Here is an 18648-nt window from a genome sequence, read left to right as displayed (position 1 = left end):
TTTTACAGACTATTGCACACGCCAGTGGTAGTGAGCTGAATTTACATAATCCAACAACAGAGCATCCTAAGCCTGAATAGAAAAAAGCCCTCATCACAAAATGAGGTTTAATAGAGGACTAGCAATATACATTTAAACACATTTGTTTTTGTCACAGTAAGGGAATAGATGCAGAACATGTGGATGCAGAGGAGGAAGAGGTTTACTTAGGTACAGAGAACAAGGCATGCTGGCTTTTTCCTATGCCATTGATGTCATCTCCTGTCCTGTGAATTTTCTTGTTCCAAGATGTTTTTCTTGTGAAACAGTGTCCTGTCTTTGCTGCACTAAGTTTCATTGATCATTCTCTCCAGGCACTTAAGTATTTCCCATCACTGTAGTATTCAAGGCATTCAGAGGTGGAAAAAATGGTGCAGCAAACCAGTCCCTGTCTCTGTTTGGATTGTCTCTAGCCCAATGGCATCTCAAGAAGACACTCGATTTGCTCTGCTTTTCCTTAAAATGACCTATGGCTGAGGACATCTGAAATGCTTTTGGGTGACCTGCTGATCACAACACATGGGCTAGGGACACTAGTGAGTAAAAACTGATGTTTGAGGGACTTTACTGACAAAACACTTCAGAACAAGCTTCCCATTAAGCACACAAGCCCACTAGGACTGTTCTTATGTTCCAGTGCACGCATATGCTTTGGCGTTTTGCTAAATCAGGATTTTTTAATCAAGTGTTGTTCATACTATTAGTCATGTCATTCCCTTAATGATGATAAAAAAGCACACATCAGTTCACTAGTAAATACTGCAGTCTGCATAACAGAAATAGAGGAATTAACTCTTTCAAAGGTAAACACAGAAGCCTGTCTGGCCATTAAAGAGTGTAACTATGTCTTGTCATAAACACCTGGGAAGCTCAGAACTGTGGATAGCCTTGTCCATGGATAGCAGTGTCATAAATATTTCTCATATCTTAATTTCTGAAAGGAGGATCCCTCTTCCTTTGAACCAAGATGCTACTGGACAGTTTTATTTCCTGGTAATTAAATGAGGCTATGGGTGAGGCTCTAAAGGATGTGCAGCACTCACATAGCTCTGCTTCCATTCACAGCTGTAGTGGAACAGGAAAATCCCATGTAATTGCACATGTGTGTGTGAGAGTAAACACTGAAGAGAGTTACTGTGTTACACCAGTGTTAGGGTTTGTGAAGAGGGTACCTTTAGTGATGCTTTCCAGATGAATTGCCACTGCAAAACCTGCAACAGATTTAAGGTATAATTATTGTCACTGTTATCAGACTTTACAGTGTATGTAAGTATTGCTTTGCTCTGTTGTAAGGAGATTTGGGAGTTTTTAATTTTAAAATAAAACCTTCTATTTTTTTTCAAAGCTCATCCCTGTAAATCCTGGGGAGGGGTGGGGAGCAAAAGGCATGCAATGCCCCAACCCATGGTAATTAGCAAAACTGTCTGTAAGATACCGTTTCTAAGCTGTCTCTGTTATATTTACTGAAGCTGTCTCTGTTATAGTTACTGAAATAATTCATTCAATTTCTGATACAGCTGAAGAATATATTTTCATTTATTTGAAGAACGTATTCCAAATTATTCTTGTAGAGTTGATGCTATTTTTAAATATAATTTTATATTTTTTTATCAAGGAAACCTAATGAAATAATTCACAATTCATTACTTTTCTGAATTTTTTAAAAGACGGTGCTGAGCTATAAAGTTGAGTTGGGTAAATGAGGAGGTGCATGATGTTTGCATTGATATGAGCCCAACTACAGGTAGACAAGCCCTTAAATTACAAGAGTTGTAGGAAGAGTGGTAAGTGTTGGGTCCAGTTCTGCAAATCCAGTTCTGGGAATTCAACAAGAATGTGTCCTAGACGTGTACAAGTTACATTGCAGCAGCAGTGCTCTAGGTGCATGGCCCACAAGTTGGCCACTGAGACCCCTGTGAATATTTAAGGATATTTAAATACCTCCAGAAGGAAGCCCCAGATTGTTAGAGGATGGCTCAGGAAATTTGTAGGACCAGGCAGCAGGAAGCAGTTGACAAGTCTTCTTCAAAGCACTGAGTATCCCTTAAAACAGGGCAGATTCCAGAATTGTGGCCAATCCCTGCCCTTGATAAACCATCCAACGAGGAAAGTGAATGTACAAAAAAAAAAAGGAGAGACCTGAGGTCAACACATTTCCAAGCTCCTGTAGCTATGGGCCCACATCAGCCCTAGGAGAATGAACAGCCACCCAGGGCAGTAGGGCACAGTGGAGCAGGGATGGGGTGGTTACACTGGCATTAGGATGACCCTCTGCTCATCTGCTTGGTGCCTTGGTACCATGAGATGTTCTTGCAAGATGCAGAAGGGAGCAGATACAAGAAAGCGAAATTCTACATGCAAACTTTTCACCTCAAAGGATTTCCAGACAGGCTTCTATTCTTGAAGATCATACAGGAAGGACCAAAATCCTGATTCCCCCTCAATCCCTTCAAAAAACATCAGATTAGGCACTTAGGGAGAATGAGGAGGGTGGTTTTGAAATATCAGTCACTAGAGGAAATTGAGGGGGAAATCAGCATCTCCTGTCCCCTTCTGTTCTCTAATCTTTGTGGATTGTAAGAAAGGGAAGAAGCTGAAGGACTTGCTTTGATCTCCATAGTTCATGTGTTGAAAGGAAGCTCCTCCATGTCCATGGGGCAGGGAGGCAGTCCCGGCCAGGCTGTCTGTGCCTGGTTCACGTGCCCTGGTGCTACCCATGGCTCCAGGGCAGCCGTGTCCAGACACCCAGAGTGGAACCTAAACAAAATGCCATAGACTGGCCAGGTGAAACAGTGACCAGGTGGTCTGACAGGTCCTGAAATGGGAAGTCACAGACAGGTTTTCTGGATGTCAGCTGCAGGTGACAAAAGGTCACCTAAATCTTGTTTTTACAGCATTAATCTTTGTGTGGTTCAGGTCCTTCATTCAGTGCATACTCTTAGAAGTGACAATGGGGATGCTCAGTGGCATTGCCATGACAGACCCTCAGGTTCCACAAAATATATTCTGCTCTGGTGCAGAGACATTTTTAAGAATTTGTTTTTCTCTGGCTTCCCTTGAATTAATGTTAGTAAAAGGTGCCCCAACCTCTTATTTTTCTATATGAAGACAAAAATTGCAGCTGCCTGCCAAGTCTGCTGAGAGATGGATGTAATAATTTTCAATTGGACTGTTAGCCCAAAGGGAACCCGATAGCAAGAGATTGACAGATGCAGCATGGATTATCTTGTGCTCTGAACTCAGCCCAATTTGTGGTTTGTTGCAGGTGCTAAAGAGATTGATATTGCTGCTACCCTGGAGCACTTGAGGGACCAGAGACCAGGCATGGTCCAGACAAAGGTACTGTCAATAAATCCACTGGGATTTTAAATACATTAAAGGTCTTTCACAGTAGTTGTTTTCATGACAGAAGAGAAAGGGTATGACCTAATTTAACGCAGGTCGCTTGCTGATTACTCTGTTTGGCACCCTACCAACTGAGGTTTATTTATGCTGGAGATTTATCTAGGTTACTTTCTTTGGTGTTTACTGTTCTTTCTTGTAACATCTCCAGCATCTATCTTGATTACCATATATGAAGGGCAGTCAAGACAACAATCTATAGCCTGCTAAAGAAAATGTGCATTTGAAAGAATGTTCTTGCTTTCATCCTGAACTATGGATTATTTTCTTAGAGTATCTGTGCTTAACTGTGCATGTAATATTTTTTAAGCTTTTGCTCATTAAAGAGAATGTAACTGCTGCATTTGATAATTTTTTTCTGAAAAAAAGAACTCAGAAGTTTTGAATTAAAGGAAATAAAGTTTTGCAGGGAATCAAGTAATTTTTAGTATCTTTGAATGGAGGAGCTTGCATCAGCCTTTATGGATGTAACATGGTAACTATATTTTTACACATTGGTGAGATGAATGCCTTAGTCTCAAATTCCTGTCAGTTGTAATAGTTTTGACATTTTTCCACAATGTAAAACTTTTAAACATAGTAGCTGATGGTGCAATTCTAGTCCCTTAAATTAGAAATGAAACTTTCTGTTATTAACAATTCCAGTGATGTATGGAATGATATTGTGGGATATGTGCTGCAAGTTAAGAGCTGCAAATATGACAATAAAAAACTCTTTCATGGTATGAAGGTGAAATAAATCTGTTTATGGCCTTATAAAATGTCAAATGATAGTTATAGTCCCAAACTGAGTAACAAGAGCAATGGGACAGCACTGTGTCATGGCCAGGCTGGAACTGATAGGGAATTCTGCAGTGTTTAGGGAGTTGAAATTGCTAAGGGGCAAAGGTGAAATAAATGTGTTGCAGAAATCATTGATTCATAATTTTTCCTGAATCTCTTTCCAGTTATGTTATTTCCCACTAATACTAGGGGAAAATACTGCTGAAGAACAGCTTGGGGAAGGTTAATTATTATTATTACCAATTAAGTAAGTGCATGAAAAATAAAGATGAGCCAGTCAAAACTACCTAATCTTTATCTGCAAGGAAGACATAAAATTGCACAAGTCTTTCTTCTGCTTTGATTATTCCAACTGGAACAAAAGGCAAATAGCACACAGTATCCAATGTCATATATATTTACTCTGAGGTAAGATGCAAATCCTGGACTACTCTGCAAATGCATTCAAAATATGTAGCAGCTCTGTGGCAACAAGAGAGCTCAGATTCCAGTTTCCTTTTCAGGGCAGAGAAATTACGGCTTGTTGCCTTCAACAGAAGAAAAAACATTGCTCCAGAACCAAAGAATGAGGTTATGTGAACAACTTCTCCTACTTAGCTCAGCAATAGTTACCTGAGTGCCATGAAAATCTCCTTCAAGACATGTTTTTTTCCCTCCAAATATTTGTCTGGAAGAGCTCCAGAAAACAAATGTATCCTATGTTTTCATCCAGGATGAAAAATTTTCTCAGGATATTGCTTATCTCTCCTCTTGCTCCTTCTTCCATCATTGTCATTTTCTCAAAACCACCCAAATCACTTATTCAAGCTAATGTCTTGCAAATTATAAATATCTGGTTACATGCTAGCAATGCATGATCCCCAGAGAATTTTTCTGATGGATTTAAACAAACCCCTGTGCTTTCCCAACTGAATACAAATGAGGAATATTAGACTCTTGGAGTAATTTAAAACGATGGATTAAAAGTCAGGTTAGAAATGCCAATTACAGAATATCCCTAGGCAAAATAAACACCAACTTCCTTCAGCAATGTTATTTTATTTCCAGCAGGCAGCGCTCCACCTTTCCAATAGGCATGGGAAAGATTTGTTTGCAGCATTTTGTCTTCTGGAAAGGATCTTTAATTCAGAAGCACTGTATATAATAAATTGTAATGAAATTATCATAACGACATTCTGCATTTCTGAGAAGCATAATAGAGGGTTTGTGGGTTTGTTGGATTTTTTTTTTTTGTAGGGGAATTGTAAAACAGAATTGATATGTCACATATGAGAGGAAAAAATAATGAAGGAGGAAGTGTATTCTCTGTGATGGGAAAAAGATATATTTCTTTTCTTTTCCTGGCTCCTATATCCTCTCACAATCTATAATAGTAGATAGATTCCTTACTGTGTTATATATGCTACATGAACTCACTTTGTTTTCCTGGGAATTTTTCTCTGTAGACTTAATGAAACATAGCCATAGTTATTTTTATTAAGTAGATTCTTGTCACCTCTGCATTATAGGTAAACTGGCACCACAGAATGTCTGTCCAGCTCTGTTTTCCAGGCAAAGCTAGATGTTAAAATTCATCTCCAGGCAGTCTTGTATATGCAAATAGAATATGTGAATGGCAGTGTAGCTGTACAAAATAACAAACTGACCTCCTTTAAAAATTACTGACATTAATTTGCTCTAACTGCAGCTGTCCTCATGGAAGGTGTGGGAAGGCTTTTCCTGGGAGGGTGGTGATGCACATCAGTGGAAGCTGCACTCTCTGCCTTTCACCTGGGTGTGTTATGCAGAAGGATGGAGGGGGAAGAGCTCAGCTGGCCATGCCTGACTGGCCATGTCCCCACACATCTCGTGTCTGCTCTCCTGTCCCTTTACTGCAGTCATTTCTGAGCTCTGGCTGTGCAGATTACGCTCTGTGAATTGTTTTGTCTCAGTCATTAAGGTCTCACTGCCTGTTGCTCAGTCCCAGGGTGAGGCAGACACTCTTCCTCAGGCTTTTTGAGCTGGTACAAGCACCCAGTCTGGTTCTGCCCCAAAATGGCCCATATTTGCCCTCTCTGACCCTGCTGCTCTTCAGCTCCTCACACACTCATTGTGCTTCAGTTAAAATACAACTGATGCTCCTGGATGGCCCCCAGCATTCCCAGTGTTTTCTTTCACTGCAGACAGTGCAGGGAGCCTTAGGCAGTCATGCACACCACTTTCAGTGCCTACTGAGGATGAGTCCTACTCTTTAGGGTGAATTGATGTCTGATTAAAAGCTGTTGGCTGCAGTCCAGCAAGTGTACATGGATGCCACTTTGACAGCACCAAGCAGACAGCAAAATTCTTGAATGGCAGTGTCGCTGAGAAATTATTCTGAGTTTTATTCTGCTTTTCCTGCTCTGGCACTGTGCCCATCATTGCTTCTCTGAAGCATCTCCACATGGGAGCTGACTGCAGTTGGGTAAGACAAGGCAGAGAAGACTGGCACTGGATTGCAGGAATTAAGAGTCAGCTGCCTTTCTGAGCTATGAGGTGTACATCTGTGGTTTGTTCTTTCACCCTTCCTGTACATTTCTGCAGTAAAATGAAACACTGTGGAAAATTAATGTTGTTGGTTCAGTGATCACTTTTGGGGGTGGCTGTGTTCTGTAACCATCCCACACAGCTCCTGGCAGCACCAACTGAGATGCCAGAGGTACAGACCTCCAACTTTCTAATGGGAGACACAGGCAATATCCCAGCAGTGATCTTGGGATGCTTTGCAGGGTGCATCTCAAACCTGCATCCTCAGACTTGATTCCTCAGCAGCTCTTCACCCCAGCTGGCTTAAACCTCTGGAGTACTTCCAGAAAAATCCAGGAATTTCTCCACAGTCCTTATCTGGTGTCTTTGATTTGCCTATATTTTGAAACAATTTTCCACTGGAAAATCTCAAACTCCAAATCATGCAGTCAGTTATTTCAGTAAGCTAAATTACTGAGAAAAAAATTACTTGCTTGGAAAATATAACACATGTTAACCTTGAGGATTTAAAACTGCTTTGTCCTTCTGCAGGACTACACAGTTCAGGAGTGTGTTAGGGTTGCACACAGAAGTAGCCATTCATGGCTGTGTCCTTCACACCTCTGCCAACCCAGCAGAGAAGCTGGTAAACCATTTTCGTGTTGAGGTTACAGTAAATTAATAGCAGAGAAAAGTCTTCCCAAATATTTCTTATATAGGAGTGGTCTTAACAAAACTGAGTCATTTGTGAGTGTGCAAAGGACATTAAAAAGAGAGGTTTAAAAAGATCAATGACAGGTAAGCCAAAACCCAGGTATTGTTCTATATAATAGATATCAGGGGAAGAGATATTTATTTTAGATTCTTTCAACTAGAAACAGTCCTGAAACAAGCCAAAGTCTCTGCTTTACAGCCTCTCACTTACTTCATATTTCAATAATGTATTGAGTTCCCATCTCTGTGGCAGAAGGAAATGGCTGGTGATCAGCTACTCCCAAACCCTTCTGACCATGCAATGGCAATACATCATCCTGTCCCAATAGCTGGGGTTCTGCTACTAACATTTTTCTCCATTAAAATGACTCCAGCTTTGAGATGCTGTCAAACATGTTATATGACATCAATAATCCCAGAACATTTTGTTCCTTTCCATTGCAGTGTACAGTTCATCCTGCATATTCATATTTTTAACAATGTCTTGAGGACGTTCAGCTGCACCAGGCTTTGTGGAAAGTGTTTTGTTTTATTATTCAGGGTGTGCGTTTGTTCTCTCCGCAGGAGCAGTTTGAGTTTGCTTTGACAGCGGTGGCAGAGGAAGTGAATGCAATACTCAAGGCCCTTCCCCAGTGAGCAGCTCAGTCTCCTGAAGGTTCCTGCAGAATCCATCCCTCGTTTTCCTCATCCTCAGTCCCTGTGAATATTCTTGGAAATCGTGACCTGACCTTAACTGTGTATCTTCTGTTGTAACCACATAGTGATAGGGTCCTTACAAACTGCTTTAGCTGGTAAAAGTTCAACAGTTAAAATGTGTATTCTGGTTTTTTTGGGGTTTTAAACAAATTTTTAAAAATACATCAAAGCCTCGGATTAAGTGACAGAACAATCCATCTAATTCCTCCTACATCCTTGAAGCCCTGAAGGTCACACTTTGAAAGCACACATTCATGTTCTTAATAGCAAATATACAATATTGTGGGTAATTAGTGCAGTCAATATAGTCTCAGAAAACAGTGTTCTGTTATATTTGTAACTTCTCAAAGACTGAATAAGAGTGAGGGCCTGAAGAGGATGGTGATTGTTCCCATACAGTGCCAAGCTGGAGCATTAAACAGTGCTGTGGGTGTGAGCAAACACAGGTCCAGGCTCTGGCAAGAAGAGCTTGCACCTTCTCATGCCAGGCTTTGGCAAGCAAATGTTTTCTTAACTGTTGTTTACTTTTCAGCTTTGTGCCATGACAGGAAGAAAATCTGAACTATGAGTAAAAGAGGCTTGCATGGTTGTTGCAACTGGGGAGAAAAACATGTTGGTCACATTAATGGGAAGCCAGGGGATAATGAGCACAACTCTGACCATGTACGTGGCACTGACAGCAGAGAAAAGGAGAGCACAGGCTCCCCTCAGGTGATGGGAAAGGTCCTGTCAGCAGTCAGGTAATTGTCTGGAGCAGTTATGGAAAGAGATTGTTGGTTTTATGGGATTACTGAGGAAGAAAATGGGATTCTCCCCTTTATATCTTTGCATTTCCCTCTGTAAAGCTCCGCTGTGCCATCCTTTTTAGCCAGGAAAGTGTATTGCTGTAAAAGCCTGGCTGAAGAAGAAATCTCCAATCTGCATTTTATGACTCTCATCGAGTTTGCCTGATCCAGGCATTTGTTGCAGCTCTCTGCAGAGGCTTTGCTCACTCCTTGTTCTGCAGGACACCTATTTGAACTGAGCATGAAGGGGTAAAGCAGCACAAAGATGGAATTTCAGAGATTCATGTGTTCTCAAAAGCCTAATGCCTACTGTTGCAAAGTAATGCTAAAATATGTCTGTAAATGGTTTGGATATGCAATCTTGCTTCTGTGATTTCACAGGTTTAGTTGTGGCACTCTTCTAAAGGAATTTGCATTATTGATAGAAAGTACTCTGATATGTTTGAATGAAGGGCCTGAGAGTAAAATTATTGAAGGTATCTAAGTGATCTAGGCTGTTAATTTCATTTTCAAAAGTGAATACTTGGATGCTTTTTCATCTGCTGTCCTACATCTCCGTGACTTAAGAATCTGGGGTGCTTTTTTTCCCAAAATCTTATGAGTATTGTGTGCTTGAAACCATATTAGGCTAATTGTTTAACTTCAACACTGGAAAATATATCATTGAATTTAATTTGGGAAGGGGAGCTTTCATAAACTTCTAATCAGTGAAATGTTAAAAATAACAGTATCACACAGTTTTGCTGGCACAGAGGTGATGAGCATCAATCAAAATCAACATGCTGCAATTTTGTGTTGTAGGTGTAGGTATTGGTGATTTCTTCTTTTTAGCAATTAGAGATCCTTAAAAAAAAAAAAAAAAAAAGAAAAAGCAGAAGGCTTGTTACTTTTTGCCATACATTTTTGTATGCTTTACTTGATATATGCTGTTGCTTAATTTGTGCATCCCATTACTAGAGCAGTGCAGAGCAGTTACTGCAGATGCCATCATCCTCTTAAGTACACATACTGTACATTAAGCCACATGTTTATTTTATGGCCTAAGCATTTTAGAGCTTTCCTAGCAATAACTAAAAAAACTAATGGAGTATAAATGAGAAAATTGCCTTTTTCATTTGATAATTTAGGTTTACCGGGATTCTTTTATTACGTTAGCTAACACAAAATTTCAGATCAGGGCAGATGAGATCAGTTTGAGCTGTATCAGCAAGTGTTTGAAGTAGATTTACTGTGAGGCACGTACTGCAGCTTTCTGAAAATGCAGGTGTATGCAAACAAACTGTCCAAAGACTCAAAACTGGGGCATCCTAAGCCAAGCCCTCTGATTACTGGGTAGAATTATTTTCCAGTGTTAGATGCTGTGCCATCACCCACTGCCAATGGGCTAATGGGGTTTTACCACAGATTTCTGCCCTGGGATTCATTAGTGTTTGCCTCCTGACTGTCCCTGTGCATACCACAAATATGACTGACGAGCCTTTCGTTGCACTTCAGGAATATTTTTTAATTGTTCTTTTGCAAATATTTGCATTTCATAATAGCAATTTCAGGGTGATCCCTATTAATTCACAAGCAGCTGAGTGTGGGACTTCATGCTTCAGAGTTTATTTAGCGTAGATTAGAGGGCATTAATCTTCCCCAAGGCTAATGGGGCAGGAATGTATTGTTTTACTCATCCTTGTGGAGCAGTTTACACAACAGAAAGATGCAGTCTTACTCAGAGGGTTACAGTATCTCCCACTGACCGTCATCGACAATCCTGTTATTTCAGCCATGTTTTGTACAGTTCTTCCACAAAGAGGTGCAAGGCTTATTCTGTTGACTGTAAACAACCACACAGAATATTTCATCTGTGCATAGCACACTGTTCACACCTCTCAATAAATGCCCTGCTTCTGGGGGTGATAATCTGCTGCAGGATCAATTAGTGAAACACAGGTTTCAGTTGCACCAGGGCAATCTAGAGGGATCTGACTATCCATTCCCCAGGAAGATGCCAAAGCCATGGATGAAGCCACAGAGCTGGGTTTGCCATGCAGGGCAGATATTTATTTTCACTGCAGTTAACTTAATCCTTGTGATCTGGTGAAGGATGTTATTGAGGCCAACCCCCAGTCACTTGCACTAGAGGTGGGATGCACCCATGTTCACTGTCAGGTTGAGCTGAGCTTCTTCCTGAAGACCAGAATCACCTGAGAGCTCAAAGTCAAATGAGACCCACCATCCTTCTCTGTTCAACTTTCTGCTGATCTTTAGTAAACTCATTGCCATTGAAGCTGGGGCTGGTGCCTGACTTGGCCACAAACAGCGTGTGTTTAATATTGGACATGCTGACATTCTTGACAAATGGAGTGTACAGGTTCTGTTTGTGTGCTTGAACCTTTAAATGACATTTTAGGGGGCGACCTGCATGAGGGCAATTTAACCCCTCTTCTCTTTGCTGGACAGAGGCAGAAATCCCTGTTTTCCCACAGGCAGCACACAGAGCTGCTGTCCCTGAGCAGGGCAGGGACCTGACCAGACCCCTGCTGATGCAGTCGAAGTGTCCAGATAGGAGGGACAGAAAGGTGGTTGTCACCAGAACCAAAATTTCGCAGGAGTAAAAACACTTCAAAGTTGCTGTCTCCAGCCTTAGCCCTTGCCATGACGTGGGCTGGGACTTGGAGGAATGGAGAGACAGGACAGCACCATTCCCCAAATCCCAGATCCTTGAGGTTCAGCCTGAGGCACCAGGCTGAGCAACAGTGTGAGGTTTGCTGTTGGCTTCAGGTGTTCATTGCTGTTGGCCACTGTCGTAGGACCTGCTGCAGCCCAGGTAACTCCCACCCCAGTGGAAGTCCTTGGCCAGGAGTGAATTTCAGCAGAAAATCATAAATCCAGATCTCAATCCAGTAGCAAAACAAGCCAGATTATTTTTATAGAAGCTACTAAATGTTTAACACATTTCAAAATATTTTTAGAATCTACACCCATGACTAAACCTTGTCCCTGTCTCCAGCATGCATGCAGAACCAATCCCCATCCATTCCCAGGGGAATGACAGCTATAGTACCTGTAAGGAGTTCATGCTTTATTAGTCAAGTGGAACATTAATAAAACCTGGCCCACTTCATAATTTCCAGAATAGTCATTAATTAAAAAAACCTGTTTATTGGAACAGAAAACAAGTATTTGATTAGCTTTGTTACAGAACAATAGCTCTCCTCATTTTTATTCTGCATATTTTATTCTTTCTTTAGAAAATTCTCTTAAGAAGCATTTGAGATAATTCGCTTTTTAAAACTGTACAGTTTCTATGGTTTTGCTTTTTAAATGAGAGTACACTTTGTAGATTTGATTATTATATTTTTCTGTTAATATTACATTGGGCATTACAAAAGCATTCCCCACCACAGTGAAAAGAAAGTGATCCTGTTGGTTTATCGTAAAAGAAAAAAATAATTAAAACAAAATTGCAGAGCTGTGGCATACTCAATCCAATTAGAGCATGACTCTTTACTACTTTTCATTTACCACATGAGAAAAAAAATAGTTACACCAGCAAGATTTCATTTGAAGCTGTTCATGCATGCTGTTTGTACTGTATTTGATGGCATAATATTGTTTTGTTTACAACCTTTTCTTTCTCGTCATTCTATTATATTCTTTATATGTATATAGTTAAAAAAAAAGATTATACAAAGTATTTTGTTCTACCTCTGTAAAGATCATATTTGTGAATAAAGTCACGTTGTCTGTGGAGTATGGTATTGTGAATACAGCATTAAAAGCTGGTGCTTTGCTTTTATTTGGGGGTGGGAGTGGTGCTGATGTCTCCTGCTGGAGGGGGGGAGTCTGGCTATCCAAGCTGGGAACAGGAGGCTCACAGGGAGAGCCACAAATGCCCTGATGATGGCTTGGATATGCACATTTCATCTCCTCTGAAAAGAGATTGCAGCCAGCTCTGGCTCAGGTGTGTGGCCCTTAATACTGCACCTTACAGGATTTTGATTGAGACAGATTCCTGTGTTCAGGCCAAAAATGAAGCAAAAGAATCACAAAGTTACAGGGACCCTCCTTGTACTGCCAGGAAGTGGAGAAAGATCACCCAGAGCCTGTGCCACAGAGTGTACAAGTTAACAAACAGATGAAATAGAACCTGCTTTCAGGAAAATTAAAGGCAGGAAAATGTTTTTGGGAAGGCTGGTGGATCAGACCATTGCAAAATGGCCAAGGAGTTACAGTTTTAAAATAGCAGAAGTTCAGAGGAGTATTTGAACAGGTAATGGAAACTTCTCACTGTTATATAAATAAGGTTAAGAGGAATAAAGTATAAGGTTACCACACAAACACAGCATTCAATAAAGGGTCTTTTTCCTGGGGTATAGGAAGTCATTTTCCTGTAAGCACTGTCCATTATATGAAGGTTTTGGATCTTCCCATTAAATACTTACTTACTTTTAGCTGTCAGAGCAGCCTTTGGGTTTAGACAGCCCTGGCGTGGCAGTTTCTATGGTCCTGTGTTATGTGTTGAAATTTCATTTGTGTTTTGAAGAAGATTTAAAATATGTTTTCCACTTACCTGAAAATCACTAGAAAAATGTAAACAGAAACCTAAAGTGGTCCTGGTCCAGCTCGCTTCCTTCCCATCAGAATAATCACATTTTACATTCTTTAACCTTGTTTATGTAGTTGCATGTTTTAATATCTGTGCCTTTCTCAGTGTAAGAAGGTGACTTTCATCTTGGAAGCAAAATATATGCACCATTACAGCTATTTTCCTGTTGGTGTAATTTAGGAGGTCTTTCATCTCCAAGACAGATTTCTGAAAACTCTGGTAACATCAGATGGAGGACAAAAAGAGAAACATGTTTAACTGTATAAATACTGGAGCGTTGTGAATCTTCTAGGTGAAAGCAAAGCCACCAGTTGTGCATCATTCATTCAGTGCTGCTCTGGCCTCACACTGCACAGCTGCACACAGCTGTAAAAAGAAGTGTTGATGGGACTGGTATTTCTGGTTTTGGATGCTGAGCAAAGAGCTGCACAGCCTCAGGGAGGGGTGGCAGGCAGGCTGGGTTATTTGTGCTTGAAACAACTGAGTCCTTGGGCAAATTCTTCTTAGGTCAAAAATTAATTTCTCCCCTTGAGAGTGCAACAGTTAACCCCCCACATGCAGGTAAATCAGCAACACAGGTAAAAGTCTCAATGACTGGATAACCAGTCTGGGAATTCACACCTTGTAAGGTTTGGGCTGTTTGGCTGATGCACAGCACTGCCCCAGATTTTTTCCTGCATTAGCTTTGGTCACACTTCTCAAAGATACAGGAATGTGTTGCTCCCATCATTTCCAGCATATAGTACAGGTGGGATTCATCTTAACCAGCCTCTGAGCAGCTTTTCATGGACTTCCACAAACCACCCACTCATCCTAAGCTTCCTCTGTGGTCAGTAAAGGAAAACAGAGCATTTTTAGAGTGGGAATTACTTGGTTTGGCTTCCACTTCACTATGAGGTGATTCATCCTATTCACCCCATACCCTGAAACAGGGAACATCAAAATTGTACTATGTGCTAAGTGCAAAAGCACTTACTTTCTATGTTGTAAGCCTATTCCCTCAAAACTGCATTGGATAAATTGTGAGAAAAAGTGATTTCTGGTTTTATAGACTTTGAATTTATAGACATCCTTATCCTATTCCTCCTTAGTTTCTCCTGTTCCATATGGATGACTCATGTCCATTCTTACAGAAGCTGTCCTGTGCCTTTGGTCACCTTTGCTACCCTTCACCTCAACTTGTCCAATTCTGTTTGTACTACACTCTGAGGCACACAGGGGCCAGGTTGTGCTCCAGTGTCACAGTGATGTTTTTAGATATTTTAGATATTTTCTCTTCTTTGGAATGTCTAACATTTTGTTGCCCTTCTCCACTGCTGATGATTGAGGTTCTGCTCACAGACACTCATTCACAGCAATACCAAGTGCTTTTCTTCAGGTCATCGTTATATCTTTTTGTTAAGATATATTTCATGATATGAATTACTTTATCTCCAGTAATTTCATCTGCCATCCTCACAGTCCTACAGTATCACAAGGTCTCTCCATGACGCTTCACAGCTACTTTTGTTTTTATAATGGTAGGTAACAATGTGTTTCACATTCTGCCACCTCAGTATCACCTCTTCCTTTTTCCTATTGTTTAAAGTGGAGAATTGCCATCACTACAAAAATTGTCCCTTTCTTCACAACGTGTTTCTTAACTTTTAATCCTTCATTAACCCACAACAAAACTTCCCCTTAATGCAATGGCAACTCGGTTTCTGTAAGAACCTTCTTGAGACAGCTTTTGCCAGATGTTCTTAGGAAAGCCAAATACAAAATAATCACACACATCATCAAACTCACTGTTTCAAAGTGTCTTAGGAGGCTTTTGCAACACAACTTGACCCTGCAAAAGCCTTGTTGCTTCTTCCTCCTCTTTACACCATCAGTTATGCAGGATCTAGACACAGGGATGTGGATGCTTATAGAGTAGGACAAAATAAAATAGCTTTGGTATCCTTTTGGAGTCAGCGGAGAGATCCTGGATGGGCTAAAAATGGAGCTCAGCTACTGCAACCCCCACTCAACGCAGCACTTGCAGCACATAGCTCAGGGTCATTCCCAGGCACATTTTTAGTATCACCAGAGATGCAGGCTCCTCTGGGCCCTCTTTGGGAAAAATATCTTTTGAAGATCTTTTTGAAATTTCCTTTGATGCTGATTGATTGCCAAGGAGATGCCTTGTGCTGACACATCCCTCTCTAGGTTCCACCAGCAAGGTTGTCATTGTAGAGCACACTCAGGCAAGTAGCACACATGGAAGGATTTATAAATAAATTCTTAATCTGTGAGCTGAATCCCACCCTCTGGGCAGGATTCAGTGCTTGCTGGTGAGTGGTTGATGTCACTGCAGATGCTGTGGGTCCCCTGCCCAGCCTGCAGCATTCCTGCTGAATGTCTCAATCCGAGGTCTTGTGGTTTGTTTGGCAGCCCTGTGCTGGTGGCTGAAATCTCCTGAAGTGCCTCACATGATGTTGGATGCTTACATTCAGGGATCTGAGTCCCACATCATGTGTCTAGTAGTTGGATTCTGTATCCTCTATCAAAATTGAAGGTATGGGAGGGAATTCGACTGGACAGCAGCTTCCCAGATAACTCTCTAGTCCAAAAGAGGCAGCAGCTTCTGAAAACCCTCATTTTGCTGTCAGAACTGGATTCAAGGCAGGGCTGTGACTTCAGCAGCATTACCTGAGTGTGTGCCAAGCCTGGGCATGAGGTGCTGCAATGACCACAGCAGGGCACAGCTGGAGAGCTGCCCTTGTGCTGGGCAGCACTAAAGGCTTTGTGTACCTCACAGCCAGTGGCAGCGTTGTGTGGGATCACAGGCACTGTTGCTTTCCAACACAAGAGGGCAAAAAAGGGAAAACTGGCCAAAAGCATCAGTTCACATAAAATAAAACCTAGTGTACAGCAGTGTTCCATTAGCACTTGCTTCTAAATGTGGCATCCATTTCCTTCACACAGGAAGTCTGATCTGCTTTCTAACAGGCTTCCAAGTATTGTCCAAGTCAGAAATATTTGTTCCTGAAGGTGGATATTACAATAGAGAGCATCAGCAAGAGCAGCTCTTGAGGTGTTCCTGATGCTACACCTGAGCTGTTGAGCAGAGGCCAGAGTGGACCCACAGCTCTGTGATCCTGATAAAAGCATTGCCAAGGCTGAAAGGAAGCCAGTGCTCTGGGAAGTGGCTGAAGGGGAAAAACAAACTTCCACTTTTTCCAGAAAACCCTTTTGATTCTTTAAACATTTATTTCCATTAGTAGGAATATACAATGCTTTTTGAAAAGGGAGATTGGTTTAACATCTGGTGTGTCTAGCTGTGCATGGTTGAAGGAGCTGGGTAAGTGACATCACTGAGTGAGGTGTTCCTTGCAGAACAGAAGGTCTTCAGCATTGACTTTCTCATCTGTTCTACTCTTCATTCTAAGAAGACATGGTATTTTCATTATATTTTATTTAAATATGGTAATATAGAAGCTGGAGTAACAAGCTGGGATCTGTTAGGTTAATCTGAAATTAATTACCTTTCTGCCCATGCCATATATTTCCATTACAAAGACCCTCAAGACAGGCAACCAAGCCAAACTGTGTTCCTAAGCACTTATGTAGGATTTGGCTTTCCTTACAGTTATAGCACTAAATGCTGAGGTTTTTGAAGAAACACTTTGATTGTGTTTGCTATGTTAAATTACATTCTTTATATTTTTCTCTGCAGTTCAGAGAATAAAGACAATATAACAACATGATGAGCTAATGAGCTGACTTGGGAAATAAAACATTTCTTGATGCACTACTGGCTCGTAGACATCCAGGTATTTTGTTCTGGAAGATTTTTTTATGGCTCTGTTTGCTGAACCAGACCCTTGTTGGATCTCAATTGTGCCAAATTCCTTCCCTGCTTGACTTCCACCTCCTTTATCCTCCATGGCCAAGAGACCAAATGGAGATGGATGTACTTTGTAGGCTGGTCCCCCTCTGACATGAGGATGTGAGGCACAAGAATAGAATCTTGCAGGAAAGGTGTGGGTGCTTGCTCTGCAGCAGAGAGCTTACAGCAGAGGTTCAGGTATCATCACATTCACCAAGGAATGGAATGGATGGGCATCTTTGTAGTGATCTGCCAGAGCTGTCATCTCATTGCTGAGCAAATTCCAGTCTCTAATAATCTTTTTGTTCCCAGTTGAAAAAAAAAGAGCATGTTTTTTGTCAGTGGTGTAGGTTTTTATCCTGGAAGATCTTCACAGATCTTCTTTTTTCTGCATCTAACTTTCTTTTCTGTAAGACACAGAACATCTAAAGTGTACAGAACCACATAAATGTCCACAAAAGTTCTTTTTTTAGCAGAATGCTGCCTTGAAAAAGCTTATTCAATTCTCTCTGGTGCTTTCCAGTCCTGTAAAAGCAGGATTTATGTAAATGGCAGACACAAGCAGCCCTGCCATACATAACCAGTGCTGGTCCCCCCTCCTAAAGCAGAGTCCTGTAGCTATATACACAAGTCTAGCTGCATCTGACCAGTGTGAGTCACTGAGACCATCCCATTTTAAGTGTTTCTTCAGAATGGATGGCTGATGCTGCACGAGTTACACTATTTCTAATGTATGTCAATTAATTAACAATTTAATGCTGGCTGAAAATGCCATTATAGCTTTTACTTTTGGCTTCCGTGAAAGCTCATTTAATATTATTATTTTAAGTCAGGGAAAAGTAATTTAATTACTTGTCTGAGTTTCCCTTTAATGCACAGTGAGATATAAAGGGTTGGGCAAGAAGGAAAGGAAGCATAAGGATAAAGCTGATAAACTTCTCCTGCCCATATCTAGGGTCAGGGAATGCACTGGCAGGTTAGACCTTCCAGTAGACAAGAGGTGAGAGCACAGCACTGTACCATCAACAGATATTTTTCTAAACCCTCTAATAAGTATTTACTTACACACTTTTCTCTTCCCATACCATCTGCTCCCCTACCCTTCAGTAAGTAATGTAGGTATAGAAGGTGGGATTTGCTTCCTCTAATCCAAACAGCTAAAAATTAAGTAGTAGTCCCAGATAATCCTTTCAGTTTTCTTCCAAATCAGCAGAGAGAAAGAAACAGTGGTAAATTACTTAGCCCAGAATTATCTGTGGACTAAGAGCAGAAAAATACTATTCCCAGTGGAAAAT

The 18648-nt window shown here is 41.0% G+C and overlaps 1 protein-coding gene across 2 annotated transcripts in view; it reads left to right on the top strand.

Annotated features, from left to right (window-relative positions):
• Positions 1–12644, top strand: part of PTPRN2 (protein tyrosine phosphatase receptor type N2) — a 630571-nt gene extending 617927 nt beyond the window's left edge. For both annotated transcript variants that reach the window (XM_064385950.1, XM_064386029.1), the window contains 2 exons: positions 3305–3378; positions 7987–12644. In XM_064385950.1, coding sequence (XP_064242020.1) covers positions 3305–3378; positions 7987–8058 — 146 coding nt within the window. In that variant the 3' untranslated portion in view covers positions 8059–12644. The remainder of the gene's footprint in view (positions 1–3304; positions 3379–7986) is intronic.
• The last annotated feature ends 6004 nt before the right edge of the window (positions 12645–18648 follow it).

This window comes from Passer domesticus, chromosome 1, assembly GCF_036417665.1.
Source record: "Passer domesticus isolate bPasDom1 chromosome 1, bPasDom1.hap1, whole genome shotgun sequence".
NCBI classification, from domain to species: domain Eukaryota; kingdom Metazoa; phylum Chordata; class Aves; order Passeriformes; family Passeridae; genus Passer; species Passer domesticus.
Note: the sequence above shows the minus strand (reverse complement) of the source record. Positions and strands in the feature narration are given on the sequence as shown.